Below are 20,624 nucleotides of genomic sequence, written 5' to 3'. Positions count from 1 at the left end.
ATTTGGAGATACGAGGTTTCCACCCGACAACGACGATATACTAGTGTTGTTGCTGCTCTTATACCACCATTATTACTGGGGTTGGTGGGGGCCAGACAGTAGCCCCCCGCGGGCCGCAAATGGCCCGCGGGCCGCCTATTGGGGAACCCTGGAGTAGAGGCTAAACACACACCCACCCACCCACCCACCCACACACACACACACACACACACACACACACACACACACACACACACACACACACACACACACACACACACACACACACACACACACACACACACACACACACACACACACACTTTGCATTTGTCTCTGTTGGGTGGAAACCTCATACTGTACGCACAAAACTCTTACTTTTCAGAATTCAAATTGAAGAATAGCAAAAATAGCAGATCTACAAGCCCTTCGAGCTTGTAAGTCTGATACTTTTGATACTTTTGTGTGACGCTGTAGTATGATAAAATAGGGCGTTAAAACATGGAGATAAGAGGTTTCTGCCCGACAGCAACGATATATTCCCGCAAAGTACTTGTAACCATCATCACATGATCAACATCCATCCTGTAAGGCAATGCCTCAGAAAACTACAAAATACAGTTGTTAGATCGTATACAGCCAGCATCACGTGGATCGACATGGACGATACATTCAATATTTCAACCCCCTTAAAGTTTTGACCTGATCTATTGATAAGTGCCTTATAATCTTGTTGTGCATAATCAATAAATATTATTATGTCATAATAATAGATTTGAATAGATAAATGGTTGTGGTATTGGGCATTAAGCCCCCAGCGGAAACGATTACAGGGTTTTGATGTATGACCTCTCAAGACTTCTACGACGTACAGATAGGGGATGTACTGTAGACAGTATGGAATGTCTGTTGTGTTTATTTCCCTTAGGGCGGGTTAGCCTTGGTGACACTTTGGCCCAGTTGACAGCAGTCTTGATTTTGTCGGCTAAAACTATGACAATGAAATGTTTGTCGAATGCGTTTTTTTCACTGACGAAAACTAAATAAAAACTAAGCTGTGATGACTTAAACTATACCGGTAAGACTAAATATATTGACAATTTTGTCAACAAAATAGAAACTAGACTAAAACGTTAGGTTAGGTCATTTTATGTTTGGTTGCTCTCAGGTGTTGTGTGTTGAAAATAGCAGATCTACAAGCACTTTGTGCTGCAAAGCGTTGTGATCTTGTAGATCAGCTATTTTCAGCACGCAACCAAGTGTAAAATCAGTCATTACGATGCCATCAAGGCCTGCCAAAATACATTTCAGTTAGCCTAAAAAAAACTTATGATATTTAGTCGACTAAAATTAGACTAAAACTAAAACTTTTCAGGTGACTAAATTATGACTAAAACTAAATTACATTTTTTTCAAAACACTATGACTCAAACTAAATAAAAATGTGCTGTCAAAAACAACACTGGTTGACAGGGACACTAATGAATGGAAGGCAATATAAGTACAAAGGTAGGAAATCGTCTCTGTCGGGTGTAAACCTCACATGTCCAAAACTTTTAGGATTCAAATTCCAAAATAGCAAAAGTAGCAGATCTACAGGCGAAATTGTGGATCTGCTACTTGTGATGCTTTTGTGTGAAGCTGTAGTATATCAAGTAGCAGGGGTGGTAATTTACGGAAAAAAACACAAAAAGTCTATGGAGAGAGGGTGGCCAGACAATTGGTCTGGGCAGCTGATGACCATACAATGGGCTATTATTTGGATAATGTCTGTCAAAGGTGTGTCTGGCGGTCATGATCCAAGTCTAATAATGTCTCAGGAAAGTGAGATAAGGGACCCAGAATGAAGTGGCAATCTTCTTTTCCCATAAAAAATTGCACTCCTGTGCAGCAGTGAGGAATAAGTTGACGCACCAAACAGTAACTGTAATCAAAAGTAGCTTTACTCCAAAAAATCTAAATCAAACAGTACAGTATATGAGTGTGTGGTCAAAAAACTGTGTAGCTCCAAACACTGCTTCACTCAGACTAACAGCAAACACAGAAACCTCACCAGAATAAGTGAGTTGGTAATCAAATCAAACTGAGCACACTATAGGCTGAGGCTTAATTACAATGACATCATACTGTAGATCAAAGAACTTACTCAGGGTGTGACACAGGTCAATTAGGCTCTACACAGGTCATTTAGGTCATTCCAATTAGGTCATCAATTTGGCTCTTACATTTCCAGCCCCTAATTGTTTACCATTAACTCAAAACAATTACAAATTCACAAAATCAAACACAAAGAGACAAAAACATAATCATCATGATATTTCTTCATGTCTTCATATGATTACACTGCTTGCTTCAGCAGGCAGAGTTTGGTTATGGGTCTGTCCAATACGTTAGTTTTGGTCTGCACACTAACTCGTCTCACTGTACCACGGGAGTCTGGGAATGTCTTTATCACTCTGCCCATGATCCAGGAGTTTCGAGGGGCAGTTTCATCCATTATCAAGACGATATCTCCTGGCAGGAAGTTCCTCTGTGGTGTGAGCCACTTTTGTCTCTCCTGAAGGAGTGGCAGATACTCCCTGGTCCATCTAGTCCAAAACAGATCAGCCATGTACTGTATCTGCTTCCATCGTCGTCGTGCGTACTGATCGTCTTTGCTGAAGACTCCAGGCGGAATGCTGGGTTTGGTTTTCAGTAGCAGCAGATGGTTAGGCGTTAAGGCTTCCAAATCGTTGGGGTCATCTGATGATTGTGTAATCGGTCTGTTATTGATAATTGCTTCGACTTCGCACATGATAGTCAGAAGACCTTCATCATCAAGTGATTGCTGATTAAGGACCGAGTTTAGAATCTTTCGTACAGAGCGAATCTGTCTTTCCCATATGCCGCCCTGATGGGAAGCTGCTGGGGTGTTGAATATCCATCTGATGCCTTTTTGTCCCATGCTGTTCTGTATCTTCGTGTGATCTAGGTTCTTTACTGACTCACGTAGTTCTCTTTCAGCAGCGACAAAATTCGTTCCGTTGTCTGAACGCATAATTGTCACTTGTCCTCTTCTGCATATAAACCGGCGTATTGCGTTAATGCAGGAATCCGTGTCTAAACTGTGGGCTATTTCGATGTGAACAGCTCTCATGGTGAGACAAGTGAAAATCACACCGTAGCGTTTCACACTGCTTCGTCCACGTTTAACCTCAAAGGGTCCAAAGAAGTCAACCCCTACGTTGGTAAAGGGTGGCTCATCGGGTAGTAACCTGTCTTCAGGCAAATCTGCCATCTTTTGCCTTCCAGCTTTGGTGTTGAACCTTCTGCACACTGTGCATCTTGAAATGGTTTTCCTGACAGCTGAGTTGGCTTGGGGAATCCAGTATTTTTGACGCAGTACTGCAAGCATATAATTGCGTCCACAATGTCCGATTTCTTGATGGATATGCTGCAGTATGAGGTTGGCTAAGGGTGAGTACTTTGATATGATGGCTGGATGCTTAGCCTCCAGTGGCATTGCAGCTTTGTTAAGCCTGCCTCCAACTCTCAGTATCCCATCCTGCACAACAGGGTCAAGTTTGTAAATCGGACTCCTTCTCTTCAGATGAAGGTTTTCTTGCAGAGTACTGATTTCTTCAGGGTACTCCTGTAGCTGACTTAGCCGTATGAGCTCAGTTTCTGCTTTAACCAGATCTTCCAGTGTCAATGGAGTTGGTTTCAGTGTTGACTTGAACTTCCTCATGTTCTTTTCAATGAGCTTATTCTGCTTCTCAGGGTTGCTCTCAGACTGACAGATTGTAACTTGGAGGTCTTTCCTCTTGTTTTTCAGCTGTATCAGCGTCTCCTTTAGTCTGAGAAACCAGCCAACCGCTCTTTTTAATCGCATCCACGTAGAGTAGTAAGCGATAAGTCTGTTAACTGGATCCAGTCCATCTGTTGTGCTGAGTACGATGGCGGTAGCACATTTCTTGATTTCAGGATCTTCTTCAGTCACTGAAACGTTTTGATACGGTTGTTTCGGCCACTCGCTTTCTGGCTTCAGCAAGAAGTCTGGGCCTTGACTCCAGGTTTTGCTTCCGATGAACTTCTCAGCTGTCAACCCTCGAGAAGCCTGGTCCGCAGGATTCAACGCTGAGTTGACGTAGCGCCATTGGGTGGGCTGAGAGTGCTCCCTTATGGTGGTAACCCTGTTGGCTACGAAGGTCTTAAAGCGAGTACTTTCATTTGAAAGGTATCTTAGCACCGTAGTGCTGTCAGTCCAAAAGACAGATTCCTGTAGCGGCACTTGAAGCTCCTGTCTGATCATTCTGTCCATCTTGACAGCAACAACAGCTGCTGTTAGTTCCAGTCGCGGTATTGTGACATGCTTGAGAGGTGTCACTCTCGATTTTCCCATCAGGAAAGAACAATGTTTTCTGTTCTCCTGGTTGGTTAGCACAACATAGGATGCCGTTGCATAGCCGTCCTCACTAGCATCAGCAAAATGGTGCAGCTGTGCTGACTGAATGGGTCCAAATCCATCTGGCTTTATGCATCTGGGAATGCTAAAACCTGATAAGATCTCCAGGCTTGACAGCCATTCTTGCCACTGTTTTGCCTGTCCATTGTCAATCTCTTCGTCCCAGCCTAGCTTATTCTTGCACAGGTCTCGCAAGATCAGTTTCACTGGCAAAATGAGTGGTGACAAGAATCCAAAAGGGTCGTAAATGGAACTGACTGTGGACAGGATTCCACGCCTAGTGATGGGCTTGTCTTGCACATTTACATGGAACCTAAACATGTCAGTCTCTGTGCACCATTGAACACCAAGGGCACGTTCCATAGGAAGGGTGCTGTGACTTAGGTCTAAGTCTTTGACTTCTGGTGCTCTTTCTTGGTCAGGGATAGTCAACAAGACTGCCTTGCTGTTGCTCACCCATTTAGTCAGATGGAAACCACCTCTGGCACACAAGGTTTGGAGGTCTTGTACTAAACTGACTGCCAGGTCTTCTGTTGGCACAGACTTTAAACAGTCATCAACATAAAAGTTTTTTAGCACGGTTTCCACTGCTTCTGTGCTCATGACATCTTTAGCATCTTCTGCAGTTCTTCGCAGAGCATAAGAAGCGCAGCTAGGCGAAGATGTGGCACCAAAAAGGTGAACATTCATCCTAAACTCCTCCACGTTCTCATGTGGATTGCCGTCCGGCCACCACAGGAACCGCAGCAGATCTGCATCTTCTTCCGGCACCTTCACCTGATAAAACATAGATTCTATGTCCGCCATTAGCGCCACTGGGTGTTCTCTGAATCTCAATAGTACACCAATCAGTGGGTTGGTGAGGTCTGGTCCTTGAAGTAACTGCTCATTTAGCGAGGTTCCCTGATATGTAGCAGTGCAATCAAACACTACTCTTATCTTCTTTTTCTTTGGGTGGTACACCCCGTGGTGAGGGATGTACCACACTCTGCCATCATTGCGACTGAGCTGCTCAACAGGTACTTTTTCGGCATAGCCTTTTTCAATGACACTTTTCATGAAGGTTTTGTAATCTTCATGGAATCCTGGATTTCTCAGGAACTTTCTCTTGAGAGTATCAGCCCGTTGCAAGGCAATGTGGCGGTTATTTGGCATTTTGATGTCTTCATTTCTCAGGGGCAAACTCATGCAATAATTCCCATCAACCAGTTTTGCTGAACTTGTGGCTAAGTGCATAAATTTGAGATCCTCTTGAGACATCTCGTCCTTTTCTTCACAGCTTCGCTCAGGGAAATCTGTGTTATACTGCTTAACTAGCAGTTCTTCTATCTCTGTCACAGAGATGCGATTAGCAGTGAGGCTCTGCAGTTCACCACTGGCCGACTCGCTGCCATCTCCTTTTCTAAGGGGTCCATTTATCACCCATCCTAGGGCAGTTTTGACAGCATAAGGCCCCTCACCTTCACTGTTGATGACCTGCCACGGCTCAATGGCTTTAGGGATGTTGGCTCCTATGAGTAGACCCACCTCTGCTTCAATGCGTGGCAAACGCACCTCCTTCAGGTAAGGCCATTGCGAAATATCTTCCTGTCGTGGGATATTTTCTTTCTTTATAGGGATGTGGGGGTGTGTATACACTTTCGGCAGTTCAATGTAGGTATTCCCTTCAATTCCACACACCTCCAGGTCTGAAAGAACACAACTCCTCATCAGCTTGTGACTATCTTGACTCATGGTGTCTAAAATATACTGGGTGTTCTTTCCTTTTAGGTTCAGTGTTCTCTGTAGACCTTCAGTGCAAAAAGTTGCAGTGCTGCCTGGGTCGATGAAGGCATACGTTTCCACATATCTTTCACTCCTTTGTGATTTCACTTTCACTGGTATCACGGCTAGGACACATTCCCCTCCAGCCCCAGTGTTTCCACAAGCCTCCTGACCCAGTGACGCATAGGCACTGGTAACTGCATCACTCTCAATGGTGCTTTCTTCATCATTTTTGGGTGCACTGTTTTCTTCTTTCACGACATGTAGTATGTCTGGGTGCAACTTAGAACAGGTCTGGCACTGTATTCTCTTTTTGCAACTTTTAGACATATGCCCTAAGGTAAGGCATCCAAAGCACAGGCCCTTAGATTTGAGGAAATCTACCCGTTCTTTGTTCGTCAGGTCTTTAATCTTATTGCAGACAGCAAGAGCGTGATTCTTCTGACAGTATAAACATGGTTTGTGGAAAGCTACAGCAACATTCTTTGCTGGACTGCTTTTCTTGGATGTGTCTGTTGTGTCTTGTACACCTGTTGCTTCTGAGGTTGTGTCCTGAACACCAGCAGCAAAACTGCTCTCCCTCTTACCAGACCTCTGGCTGGTTCTCTCCTTTGAAACTTTCTCCTTTCCTTTTGTGGCTTGATAATTCTCTACCACATCTCCAAAAAGAGGGTCCATGGCTACTTTGGCCTGGCGGTCGATAAAGTCGACTAGGTTAGAAAACCTTGCTCGTCCTCTTCCCCTCTCATGGATCTCAAATGCAGTTGTTCTCCACTTTTCCTTAAGTTTGTAAGGTAGCTTTGAAACGACCACTCGCATGTTAGTAGGATTGTCCATTTCGTCCATGAATTCTATGTCATCCATAGTGTTCCTACAGCCAATCAGGAAAAGGGCATAGGCTCTTAATGCTTTACCGTCCTCCGACTTGATTTGAGGCCATTTCAATGCCTTATCCAGGTAGGCATTGGCAATCTTAAGTTCGTCTCCATAGTGCCTTTGGAGCAACCGTACGGCCTCGAAGTAGGCTCTATCTGATGACATATGTTCACAGCTTCGAACGAGCTCCTGTGGCTCCCCACTTGTATATTGCTCCAAGTAGTAAAGCTTGTCCTTCATACTGTCAGTTTTGCTATCCACAGCATGCTCAAAAGCTCTGATGAAGGATTTGTAAGTGAGAGGGTCACCTGTAAACACTGGAATGTCTTTGCAAGGGAGGTTAGACATAGCCTGCTGCTTAACGAGCATTTCAGTAATCACATTTTGCCTTCGCATGACTTGACACAGATCACTTTCAACATTTCTTGACTGAACATGACTATCTTGAACTTGGTCACGTGCATGCTGCAATGGGTTGCTTGGAACATGAGATCGGTCATGTTGTACGTACTGTGCAAACTGCACCGGTCTGCTTGTTGCAGCTCTCTGGCTGTTAACATTATCATGAGATTGATCATATGGCATGTTTTGTGCAAACTGCACTGGTCTGCTTGTTGCATGTCTCTGTCTGTAGCCATAATCATGAGATTGGTCATACTGCGTGGTTTGTGCTGACTGCACCAGTCTGCTGGTTGCAGGTCTCTGGCTGTTATCATGAGATTGATCATACTGCTTGGTTTGTGAAGACTGCACCGGTCTACTTGGTACTGGTCCTCCTGCAGCAGTATTTAAAGTTGGCCCAGCCCCGCTTCTCCTTTGTGAATGCTTACTTGATGCGCGACTGCTGACATCATCATATTCTTTAAGCACATTGATCCTTGCATTGGATGCAGCAATATCAGCTTCAACATCCAATTGTTCCTTTTTAGCTTTTATCTGTGCTTCTTCAATCTCTCTTTTAGCCTTTAATTGTGCTTCTTCAATCTCAATCGCTTGTTTTTCTTTTAATGCAGCTGAGCGTGCAATCAGTGCAGCGCGCTCTGCTTCTTCCTTAATACGTGCTGAGGACACTCTGGTTGCTGTGGTCTTTGAAGTCTTTGAGGCTGAGGATGAGGATGATGACTTGGTGCCAGCCTTTGAGCCAGATTTACTCCTGCTGGTTTTCTGTACAGTTCCAATTTGAGACACGCTATCCCCGATTTGTACATCATTGTGATGGAGTGTGCCCGCTGGACATTCACTTACATTAGCGTTCTCCCCTCTTATTCTTGTCCACATGACAGAAAGCCAGTTATCGGTATTTTCCACAAAGTCATTTATGGTGGCTGATTTGGGTTCAAACCAATTCTGTTGATCAGCTTGTCTTTCCTCTTCATCTAGTAATGCTATCACCTCAGCATTAATGTCATCAAATTCTTGCACAGCTTTGCAAAAGTTTTTCCTTAGCATTTCCTCCACAACATTCACATTTGAGACATCATGTTTTAAAGTCTCCATATTTTTCATCATGGTAGTTATCTGAGATAGTTTACCTCTTCTTGTTGCAATGAACCTGCTGAGTCGTTCTTCCATTGCTCTCTCAGTGGGCTTCGATGTCCTCCTTCCATCAGGACCGTCCTTATCCATATCCATTCCTTCTTTGATCTTGAGCAAAAGTTTTTTGACTTTGAATGAAGTGGCAATCTTCTTTTCCCATAAAAAATTGCACTCCTGTGCAGCAGTGAGGAATAAGTTGACGCACCAAACAGTAACTGTAATCAAAAGTAGCTTTACTCCAAAAAATCTAAATCAAACAGTACAGTATATGAGTGTGTGGTCAAAAAACTGTGTAGCTCCAAACACTGCTTCACTCAGACTAACAGCAAACACAGAAACCTCACCAGAATAAGTGAGTTGGTAATCAAATCAAACTGAGCACACTATAGGCTGAGGCTTAATTACAATGACATCATACTGTAGATCAAAGAACTTACTCAGGGTGTGACACAGGTCAATTAGGCTCTACACAGGTCATTTAGGTCATTCCAATTAGGTCATCAATTTGGCTCTTACACAGAGCATCATAGATATTATGATAACATCTAACCAATTGAGACTAGCCGGCCAGATACGGTAATTGTCTGTGCTGGAACATTTCAACACCGCTGTTTGTTCCCCCAATGTATGAATGAACTGAATAAAGAAGTTCTCTGATGAACTGACGGGAGGTTTGGAATTGATTATTTAGGGAGGTCGTCACATTTTTGTGTGACAGGAACTTTTCACCCTAACTAGCACAGCTTGAACCATACTGTAGCGTCTCTATTCTGCGGGGGGACCATTTGCTGAAAATAGCAGAACTACAAGCTGAGATGCGAGAGATGAGACACGAGAGATGAGATGTGAGATCTACTACTTTCGGCAAAAGGTCAAGTGCTGATGGTCTAAATGTCTCAGAATACATGATAGAATCCAAAACGTATGATAGTTGCTGTCAAACAAGTCTATGAGGCTATCTATGAAATCTATGAAATAGTTTAATCTACAACACAATTTTGTGCAAAATGCAGTGGGGGTTCTTGCTTCATCTCTCTCTCAGCTAAGGGGTCATTGGACTGAAAAACCTGGCTTAAACTGTTGTTTTTGGCAGTTGTACAGCGGAGTATATACCGGTACGGTATATGTGGCATCACTGGTTGCCATGGTTATTATGATGTCACCAACCTGGTGGTTCAGGGGCCTTGGCGTCCTCTGCTTCCTGACCGTCAGACAGCTCACCTATCTCAACGGTCACATGACCTGTAGACAGAACACATGTAATACAACATTTAAACTCAAGCTACTGACAAGGGTTCCCTAACCTTTCATGCTGTGACCCCCTAAAAATAATCATATTTGAACTGAAAAGCACTTGGAATCGTAGACATTACATTTAGTTTGACTCGGTTCCACAGATAAATATTGTGAAAACGCCTCGCAATACCTGTCACTGAAAAAAACCTTTTAACCCCCCCCCCCAAAAAAGTAGCAGATCTACAACCTCAAAACTCGTCGCTTCGCAGCACGTTTCGAGCTTGTGGATCTGGTACTTTTGATGCTTTTGTATGACACTGTAGTATGAAGTATAAGAGGTTTCTGCCTGACAGCAACAACATATTCTGTAAATATCATCAGAACCTACTGTACTTACTGTCTCTCTTGCTCTTCCTGTGTCTGACTCCCTTGGTGTACTTCTTCCAGAACTTGCGTTTTCCTTTGCCTCGCTCCTTCATGGCCGTTTTAGGGTCTGTAATCCAGGCCTGGTACAGGAACTACGGTAGAGAGAGAGAGAGGTTATTAACGCTTCCAAAACCTTCAGCAATGAAAGAAACCACGGTGGAGAAAGAAAATTATTTCAATGAGGCAAATCGTGCAACACAGAGTAAACACAACAATTACATACCACTGAACACCTGCACATGAAATGAATAGAGATCTTTAAGCAGATTTTTTATTTTATTTTTTTCTCCAGTGATCAGCATAATTGTCCTAGAGTCCTATTTTAGTCACGACGAAGCAAGCACATTGTAAGCAGCTCTGTTGGTCAAAGAATCAAGAGCTGGGGGCGCCGCTGGCCTGGTGGTCAAGGCGCATACCACATACTAGGCTATGATGCCTGCTGGCGTCGCCGGTTCGATTCCCGATCCGGACGACCTTTGCCACATGTCATTCCCCATCTCTCTCCCCATTTCCTGTCAGTCTAACTGTCCTATCAAAATAAAGGCATAAAAAAGCCCAAAAACAAATCTTAAAAAAAAAGAAAAAAATAATCAAGAGCTGGTCACAGCTTATTAATAGTAGAAAAGAAAGTAGCTTTGGGAGCCAATGGTTTCTGAGCCACAAAGTCAGCGGCCCATACATTAGGTGAGGAGTCTTTCTCCTGTTTTCGTTGCATCACCTGGACATGCTGCTAGTAGGTTATGTCCTAGGGACCTTCACCTAAATAAAACCAATACTTGATACTTCTGAGCAGTGTTAATAATTTCGTCGACTAAAACTATGACAAAAAAGGTTGTTTGGCTATTTTCTCACAGACGAAAACGAAATAAAAACTACTGTAACTGAAATGACTAAAACTAAGACTAAATATATTGACAATTTCGTCAACAAATAAGAACTAGAACAAAATATAAGGGACGGGACAAGTGGAGGAGATCCAGTAGAACTAAAAGACAAGCAATTTTATGTTTGGTTGTGCTCGGGTGTTACTCTCTGAAAATAGCAAATTTACAAGCTTATGTTGTGAGCTTGTAGATCGGCTATTTTCAGCACGTAACCAAGTGTAAAATCTGCCATTATATATATATGATGCCATCGAGGCCCACCAAAATACATTTTTGTGGACAAAATCAACTATAGATTTAGTCAACTAAAATCTTATTTAATATTTAAAACTAGACAAAACTTTTCAGATGACTAAATGATGTTTTATTCAAAAGACCAAACTAAATCAAAAGGTTGCTGTCAAAATGAACACTGAATGCAACCATTGATGCCGAGTGCCAAGCAGGGAGGCATTGTGGACCATTTTTATAGTCTTGACTCGGCCGGGGATTGAACCCCCGGCCTCCCACTCTCGTGGGTTTGTCGAACAGGGACAGAGGATATTATTACATTAACTACCAAATGCTAAGTTTCATCTGTCAAACGTCAGGAACAGCCTCTTGAGAGGCAATAGCGACCACAATCACCCACCACAACAGACAAAAGACTTTGTTTGTTTTTTATGTTTGATGGGGTAGGTGGTTGAGGATATTTTTCTGTGGTGATTATTGTTTTGTTTTCGTCTCTGTATCTTATTGTCTTTATGTATTATATTTTTGTGTATATGTGGTTAGCTGTATGTTACTGGCTTATATTTTTGTGGATGTGGAGAGTGGGGGAATTATTTAAAGAGGAATATTTCAAACATTCATTCATACACCAAAACACCATGCATTTAGGGAGACATGCAAAACAGGAAAATACATTTAAAGACGTTTGGAAAAGCCTCCAGTTCATGCAACAAAACAATTAAATAAAACTATGATCAGTCAGCTTCCAGTCAAACAACAACATAACCACATACTCAATTTTCATTCCATATTAAAGCTGCAATCCGAAATGTATTTCAATGATTCCTTTATTTTGTAATTTTTGTTTCTGCAGTGTTTGGATGTGGTCTCCCAACTCCTTCCACTGAGAGATTTGAACATCATTCGGGCCACAAAACACCTACTGTCAAGCCCACGCGTTGTTATTGCGACCGTCAGGGAGCAGTTTACTATGAAAACCTCCACCGGCCGTCCGTCCATCCGTCCGTCCGTCGGTCACACGTCACACGTCACACCTTTGCCCTGCTCATATCTCCGCATCAGTATTGCTGTGGCAACAGTCTGTTGTTGCTGGTCTGTTAGTGTACGTTAGCAACCACCTTAGCAACCATGGTTTTACCCTAGCAACCAACTGTTTACCCTAGCAACCAACTGTTTACCATAGCAACCATGTTTTTTTACCCTAGCAACCAACTGTTTACCATAGCAACCAGATACGCAGAGCAGGGATCTCCATATATGGGCATAAACAGGTGACATCACACTGATGTCAGATACTCAGAGCAGGGATTTCTCCATAATATATGGGCATAAAAGGGATTCTGTTAGGGATCTCCATATATGGGCATAAAAGGGATTCTGTTAGGGATCTCCATATATGGGCATACAAGGGATTCTGTTAGGGATCTCCATATATGGGCATAAAAGGGATTCTGTTAGGGATCTCCATATATGGGCATAAAAGGGATTCTGTTAGGGATCTCCATATATGGGCATAAAAGGGATTCTGTTAGGGATCTCCATATATGGGCATAAAAGGGATTCTGTTAGCTGTTAGTGATCTCCATATATGGGCATAAAAGGGATGCTGTTAGGGATCTCCATATATGGGCATAAAAGGGATTCTGTTAGGGATCTCCATATATGGGCATGAAAGGGATTCTGTTAGGGATCTCCATATATGGGCATAAAAGGGATTGTATCCCAGATGATGCCCTGTTAGGAGATCCACACTAACAGAATCCATATATGGTCCTACCGACAGCTGCTATAAGCCAACCCTGGCGATAAGGTCTGAGTCGAAGAAATGCTTCTTTCCTGGCAAGAATTGCCCCTTTATACTGTAGGGCTCGTTTGTGTATTGTATGACATCACGCCACATCATCGGCTGAGGACTGTGTGATGTCATCATATCTCCATATATGGAGACATAAGTTGCTCATGCCCAAATATGGGCTGGTGAGGTCAGACTTAGTGTGATGCGTAGGTTATCTCCATATATGGAGATTCAACTTCAATGAGTAACCATGGCAAACTGTCAACTGCCCGTATGTCTTGATAATTGGTAAAACAAACTTTTGGCCTATTTGTGGAGATAAGCGACCAACGGTTATACCGATTAGGGAGTCTTACTGGTACTTTACAACTAGGACAGCATCTATGTCATTTTAGATTATGTAAATAGCAACAAGAATATTTTCTTAATAAAAAAATATATACGTTTTCTGAAAACTAAGCTAAGGTTTTAGAAGGCGCTTTTACTCAGGTTTAAAAAAACTTTTTGTGTTTTCTGTGTAAATTAATGTAATTAGTAGTTAATTGATCATACTACAGCGTCACACGAAAGCATCAGAAGTAGCAGAATAAAGGTATCTATCTAGATTCCTGAGCTTGAGCTTGAGTCTGCTACTACAGCTATTTATAAATGTGAATCCTGAAAAGTAACAGTTTTGGACATAGTATGAGGTTTCCACTCGACAGAGATGATATATAATATCTCCCGCGGCAACGAGGAAGGAGCCGTTCTGTCTTGAGTGGTAGAAATGTGACGTTGGGAGACCTGGATTAAAATTCCATGAGTAAGACATGAAAACGTATGGATTGCAGCTATAAAATCTACTTTATTAAAGGGGCCTGTGCTGTTAGCTCTGTGGTGAAGCAGAGGCGGTAAACACTGCTGTGCTGGGTTTGTTGGTTTGAATCCCTGAGGGACCACCCAGTGCTGCTAAAAAAGCACGCTCTGATGATATGCTTATGGGCTGTGTGGATAACCACGCCCACCAAATAGCATGTTATGACTGTTATGTTGAAGTTGAAGCAGATGGAACAAGGAACATGCGATGAAAAGGGCACCAAGCAAATCACACATTAGCCTTCAATCTTGCTGGCAAATATCCACAAACACACAAAGCATGCCTTGGATTGTCAAGCTTTCATTTGTCATACGACGGTGCCATGTACGGGAAAACTATCCGATCTGCAAGCTTGTGATGACGTGGCGTGTGCTTGTTAGATCGGCTGTTTTCGCCAGTATCACACCGGTGCATGACCTGGTATGAGTTGCTGGTTAAATACCTTGCCTGCCTTCACTACATACTGCAGGATAGTTCTGGGTAGCTTAATGATAGCCTTGGGCAAAGCCAATACTGCAGAGGCAAATGTTCCAATAGCACGCTAGAGAGAGAAAGGGACAAGTCGTCAGAGGGTTAGTAGACAGATTTGATCAACAAAAGTGGGTCAAGAGTGTTAGTCGATTAGTTAGATAATTAATTGATCCCCAAAGGAAATTGAACAAAGCAACAGCGACAGAGTCGAGATAATTAGACATTGAAATAAATAACACAGTAGAAGACAATTATACAATGAAATGTAAGAATACAACAACGATTAAATGAAGAACAAGAGCGACTCCATCCTGAAACAGAGAGAGAGAGAGAGAGAGAGAGAGAGAGAGAAGAGAGGTGAGTCCATTCTAACCTGGAACGCTGATTTCTTTGGTGGTTCCTCGTCTTTACTCTCCTCCTCCTCCTCCTCTTCCTCACTGTCGGTTTCAAACAAGTAATAATCTCCACTTCTAACCACTGAGGGGCAGAGAGTAAAGGATGGTTTATACGCACAGAACTTGGAACTTGGAGGCTATGGAGCAGTGATTCTCAACCTTTTCAGGCCGCGACCCCCAAAATAATCACATTTGAACTGGGGAACCCACAACCTGACGAGCACTAAGAGTTGAGGCATTACATTTTATATAACACGGTTCTATTGTGAAAATAGCTGATCTACATGCTCACAACGCCTCGCAACCGGCTATTTTCACAATTTCTGCCTCTAATATTGGACAATTTGGCCAATGTTTAATTTGTCATTTTAGAGGTATAAAAAAGTCATCAAATTGTCACTTTAGAAATGTGTACTGTAGAATAGATACCCTTTATACCTAAACGTTATGCTATGCTGGTTTGGGGGTCCTGACCAACAGGTTGAGAACCACTGCTATACAGCACCAAAGTCTGGCGTACCGGTAATTTACACATCTATTCCAACCTGGGTCGCAGTTTTTCCGCATTCTGAATTCCCATAGACTTTTTTAGTTTGAAAAAGAACAATCGCCTGAAACGACTGTATCAAATATGACTGAGTGACTGACTATTGTAACAGTGCCACCTCCCCGGCGACAATATCGCTGAGACAGTTTGTTCATTTTTGGACCACAATGCTTATATGAGACGATCTTAACATGACCGGCTATTCTCAATAGAGAAAAAGCTCTGCGACCCAAGGGGATGAAGGAGTGACGCCAGGACTTCGGTACTCTATTGTTACGTCAATCAACTAATCATATTTTTTTGCTTTTGTGCAATGAGAGCTCAAGGAAGAGAGGCTTCCTGCCTGGAAAGGATTAAAGGGCCACTTCACCTCTGGTACAACCAGATCTTATTTTATTGTTGTTTGGGACACAATCAACACAATCCTGAGTTATTTGTTGTGTTCAATCTGTGTTTTGAGATATTTTAGTATTTCAGCTGTGCTAGTGATGCATTTTGCATCATATGATGCAGCATGATGATGCAAAATGCATCATATGATGCAAAACGCATCACTAGCACAGCTGAAATACTAAAATATCTCAAAACACAGATTGAATACAAAAAATAACTCAGGATTGATTTGATTGTGTCCCAAACAACAATAAAATAAGATCTAGTTGTCCCAGAGGTGAAGTGGCCCTTTAAGGAATACAGGGGTTGTTTTAGAAATACACAGCATCACACTAAACCTATACTCATCACACTTGACACACTCATCACCATTAACACACTCATCCACACTTAACACACTAATCACACTCAACACACTCATCCACACTTGTTACACTCAACATCTTTATTTCTTTATCTCAGCACTTCCAAGTATCCATTGGATAAGAATGTACATCTGTAATGCAGTATAATGCACTTATATTTATAACACTTGTTATAAATATTTTATAATTATGCATAACAACTTATCACCAAGACAATTTATAGCTGACTATGTTATTGTAGTTATAACATGCTGTTCCACTGAGCTTGAATCCTGACATGATTATAAACCACATTTATAACAAGTGAGTGATATAATGCCATAATATATATATTATAAGCACATGATACTGCGTTACAAATGTGTGTACAATGCATCATATAGACCCAAGTGTTACGGCACACATTGCATTAAACAAATCTTTCAATGGACAACTTTTATTCATCCACACTTTTGCTAGGCATCCATCCACACTGCACACAAATAGACAAAGCTGTTAAAATGTTACGAGGAACACAGAAAATGTTAGAGGGCACAATGGGAAAAGACAGCATCACTGACAACAATCCTACTTATGAAGGATGCCACTCTCTCAACAGAAAGCACAATGAGGCGTGTTTACTCAGAGTGTGCGGCTGCAAGGACACTCATGTTTTACTGTCCAGCGGCGTGTATCGTAAACACTATGGTTCACAGAGCATGTTGTTCATTAGGGTCTAGATTTGACAATCAGCTGTCAGAAGAATGCAATGAGATAAGAGGAGGCTGGCTTATGTCCTTGAACAGAATGACCACAAGTGGAGGGGCGAGGGTGGAGGGGGTGGGGGGGGTGGGGGTGCTGTGGGGAGGTCATGATGAAGATGAGATGATGATACGGTCAAATCACAATCACAAAGAGAAATGGAAAATGGAGGAAGTGGGGAAACTATTCCAAAGAATGCCACGTGAGAGTGCAGTAATATCAAAGACATGACCTCTAAAAACCAAACAGGTTACCTCAGAGAATTGGCTGCAATTGTTTAGTATTTCTTAAATACACAAACGATTTTGTTAATAGAACTATGACGGCAAAAAGCTGTTCATTTTACACACGCACACGCCAAATTTGATCGCAGCGTCTTCTCCTTGGCGCCACCTGTTCGGTGAGCATGTCTATGAGCAAAGAATGAATGAATCCCTTCACCCTCTCTCGTACAACACTTAGTACAACATTCCTCGACAGAAAGGGGGAAGGGGACCTCATGTCTTTGCAGCAAAATAGTTGTGCACAACAAGAGAGATTCCCTACTGTGGGCTCATCGGGGTGAGGCCAGTTGACGAAGGAGAGGCTGGGTCACATGTAAACGCGTGTTTCCGAAGAACCACGGTTACAAACGTCCAGCTTTTAGTCATTTTCTTTTTCATTTGTGACCCATCTATTTAAGGCAACCCTTAGTACCGTTAAACCAACACTGTTCATTGGCTTCAATTATATGAACCCTCGCATCCTCTGTTCTGGGCATCCTATAACTTTCTTGTAACAGTATTTCTACATTGCCCTATTGATACTTTTACTAAAGTAAAGAATGTGAATACTTTTTTACGTGTTACAGTTACTGTATGTGAGAATTGCCCGGTACTGAGGGTCCTTAAATAGAAACAGAAAAGGACTAAAAAGGATCTGGACAGAAGAGGGTTTGTTTTAGCTCCTTCTGAGCCCAGGGGGCAGTATGGGAATCCTCCGAGTTCTGGTCAAGGACACAAGGGCCAATCAGAATGGAGGAAGTAAAAAGGGGTGATGGGTCAACCTACTGGAAGCATGGTCGACCCACGGCCTCCACCACTGCTTTTTTTTGGTCTTGGCTTTCGTTCGCTCTGCTCCTAAAAATTTACACAAATAGATCAGGTAGAACATTTGATAAATAAATCAATCAATCCTTCTGTGTACTTGAAAGGCAAAAAATGTATCCTATTTTTTTAACGTTTGACTAACAACAAAATATCGTTGCTGTCGGGCAGAAACCTCTTATCTCCATATTCTAACTTTTTGTGTTTTGCCATATATTAAAGGTAGGGTAAGTGATTTCATTTAATTCAAATAGTGACAACATTGGTCTATGTTGTGATAGTACAAGTTACTATAGAGTGTTTGGTCCATATTTGGACTTCAGCCTTATCCCCTGTGAGGAGAAAAAAGCGCGTGATTCCTAAACCCACCAGGCTTGAGTTAAGACCCGCCTCGTGGAAACGCGAGGACTTCCAGGAGTGGCTGAAATCCCTGCCTGACACGTGGATAAAGTCAGAGGCATTAAGACTTGTACTTGAGAAAAGCCTGCATTTGCACAATGCACAACTATTAATTTCTCACTACAGTGCTCAAAATAAACTGTGCTAAAAAAAAGCTTGAAACGTACTTAATTGTACTGTGCTTAATAAAGGGAAAACTTTGTAACTTTGCTAAAGAGAAAAACGTACTGAGAAAGCTATTAATTTGTCACTGCTGTGCTCAAAATAAAAACTATTACTGATTATCAGTTAAATTGTTATGGTTTGGATATGGCTTTGGGCCTATTATGCTGCGTGTATTATTGTAATGGATCAGTAGGTAGTAGGTACTTTGCACTTGAGCGAGCAGCACTAACGTTCATGGGCACTTTCATACTTAAGATTATCGAGAGGAGGCGGGTCTTAACTCAATCCTGGTGGGTTTAGGAATCACGCGAAAAAAGCAGTTTCAGTTTTGGTGGAGGAGACAGGTTTTCCTCCAATCAGGATAGAGTGGGGCCTTCCTCCAATCATGGTCGAGTGGGGGCGGGCCTTATGGGCACCAATAAGGCCCACCTACATGAAGACTGAAACTTAAATCAAATCACATACCCTACCTACTTGATCATTCTACAGCGTAAAAGTAGTAGATCCACAAGCTCAAAACGCGTTTTGAGCTTGTAGATCTGCTACTTTGGCCGTTTTTTTGTTTGAATCCTGAAAGTTTAGGACATAATGGACATAATATTTTGGACATAATGGTATCCACCTGACAGAGACGACATATAAGACATCGTAACACATTACTAGGGTTATTTCATTCAGTGTATTATCATCGTTCTGCCCTTCGTCATACTGTACCGTCATCCTCCTCTTCCTCAACCGGCTGTGGGGCGGGGGTCCCTCCCAGTCCGGGGGGGACCTCTCCGTCCATGGACTGCACCAAACTCAACATCTTCTCCTTGCCCCTCTTAAACTTCTCCTGACGCATCTTAATGCGGTCCATCCTGATTTGATCAGAGAGAAGAAGTTAAGGGCTGAGTATTCACGCACACGCACGCACACGCACACGCACACGCACACACACACACACACACACACACACACACACACACACACACACACACACACACACACACACACACATCACTGACTTCCAAACAACACTGTCCATAAACATAAAGTCCACATATTATGGAAATTAAGGTACATTATGTTACAGAGGAGTGCTCATTAGGGCAGGTAAGTGCATATTAACAGGACTTATGAGTAACTCCTGAGGCAATTCTAAGTGGCGGAAATAGATTATTAGTATGTATTAGTGTGTACACTCTGGGACTGGTTCCTGGAATGGGTGTAGGTAAACATAGGTAAGGTTTTAATCATCACCAAATGCACGTGGCACAGCTTTAATTTTGCTTCGATGCAGTGTTGATTTCGTCAACAAAAACTATGATGAAAAATGTCTGTCGACCATCTATTTTTCACTGACAAAAACGAAATAAAAACTAAAAACTAAGCTATGATGATTAAAACTATGACTAAATATTGGCAATTTCGTCAACAAATAAAAACTAGACTAAAAGGGGGGGACAAGTGGAGAAGAGATCCAGTAGAACTAGTCAACAAAATCAACTGGACTAAAACTAGACTAAATCTAAAACCTTTCAGATGACTAAAATGTGACTAAAACTAAATACATTTTACTCAAAAGACTATGACTAAAATTAAATCAAAATGTACTGTAAAAATTGATACTATAAAATGCTTGAGACTTTGATAACCTATCTGACATACTGTAGGTGCGTACACAACATAGATTTACGAATAAAGCATATAAATACATTTATACAGTAAATCAAAGAAACATTTTCCATCTATGTAATTTGAGCCCAGTTTAAGTGAAGATTTGGACTGTGTTTTCTTGAACTGTGCTTAAATGGTGTTTGGAAGGAAAACAAAATCTCTTTTCATTTGAAATAGAAGACATGTTTGCCTAAATAGGAGAATTGTTGAAGGCTCACTGTCTCTCTGTCATTTTAAACAGAAGCCACACATTATTGTTGTTCAGACATAAGAGAGTTTGGAGGCTCACTGTCTCTTTGTCATTTTAAACAGAAGCCATACAGTATTGTTGTTCAGACATAGAGTTTGGAGGCTCACTGTCTCTTTGTCATTTTAAA

The 20,624-nt window shown here is 42.1% G+C and overlaps 1 protein-coding gene across 1 annotated transcript in view; it reads right to left on the bottom strand.

The window, feature by feature from the left end:
- piezo2b (piezo-type mechanosensitive ion channel component 2b) overlaps window positions 1-20,624 on the bottom strand; it is a 202,797-nt gene that overhangs the window by 34,034 nt on the left and 148,139 nt on the right. The window contains exons 30-35 of the mRNA XM_080726880.1: window positions 19,303-19,448; window positions 17,989-18,057; window positions 14,872-14,975; window positions 14,470-14,568; window positions 10,233-10,353; window positions 9,767-9,841 (exon numbers count right to left, since the gene is read on the bottom strand). Of these exons, the coding sequence (XP_080583006.1) occupies window positions 9,767-9,841; window positions 10,233-10,353; window positions 14,470-14,568; window positions 14,872-14,975; window positions 17,989-18,057; window positions 19,303-19,448 (614 nt within the window). The remainder of the gene's footprint in view (window positions 1-9,766; window positions 9,842-10,232; window positions 10,354-14,469; window positions 14,569-14,871; window positions 14,976-17,988; window positions 18,058-19,302; window positions 19,449-20,624) is intronic.

Source organism: Nannobrachium achirus (assembly GCF_963921795.1).
Source record: "Nannobrachium achirus genome assembly, chromosome: 5".
Lineage (NCBI taxonomy): Eukaryota > Metazoa > Chordata > Actinopteri > Myctophiformes > Myctophidae > Nannobrachium > Nannobrachium achirus.
The sequence above is the reverse complement of the archived record's forward strand: the minus strand, read 5'-3'. Positions and strand labels throughout refer to the sequence as shown.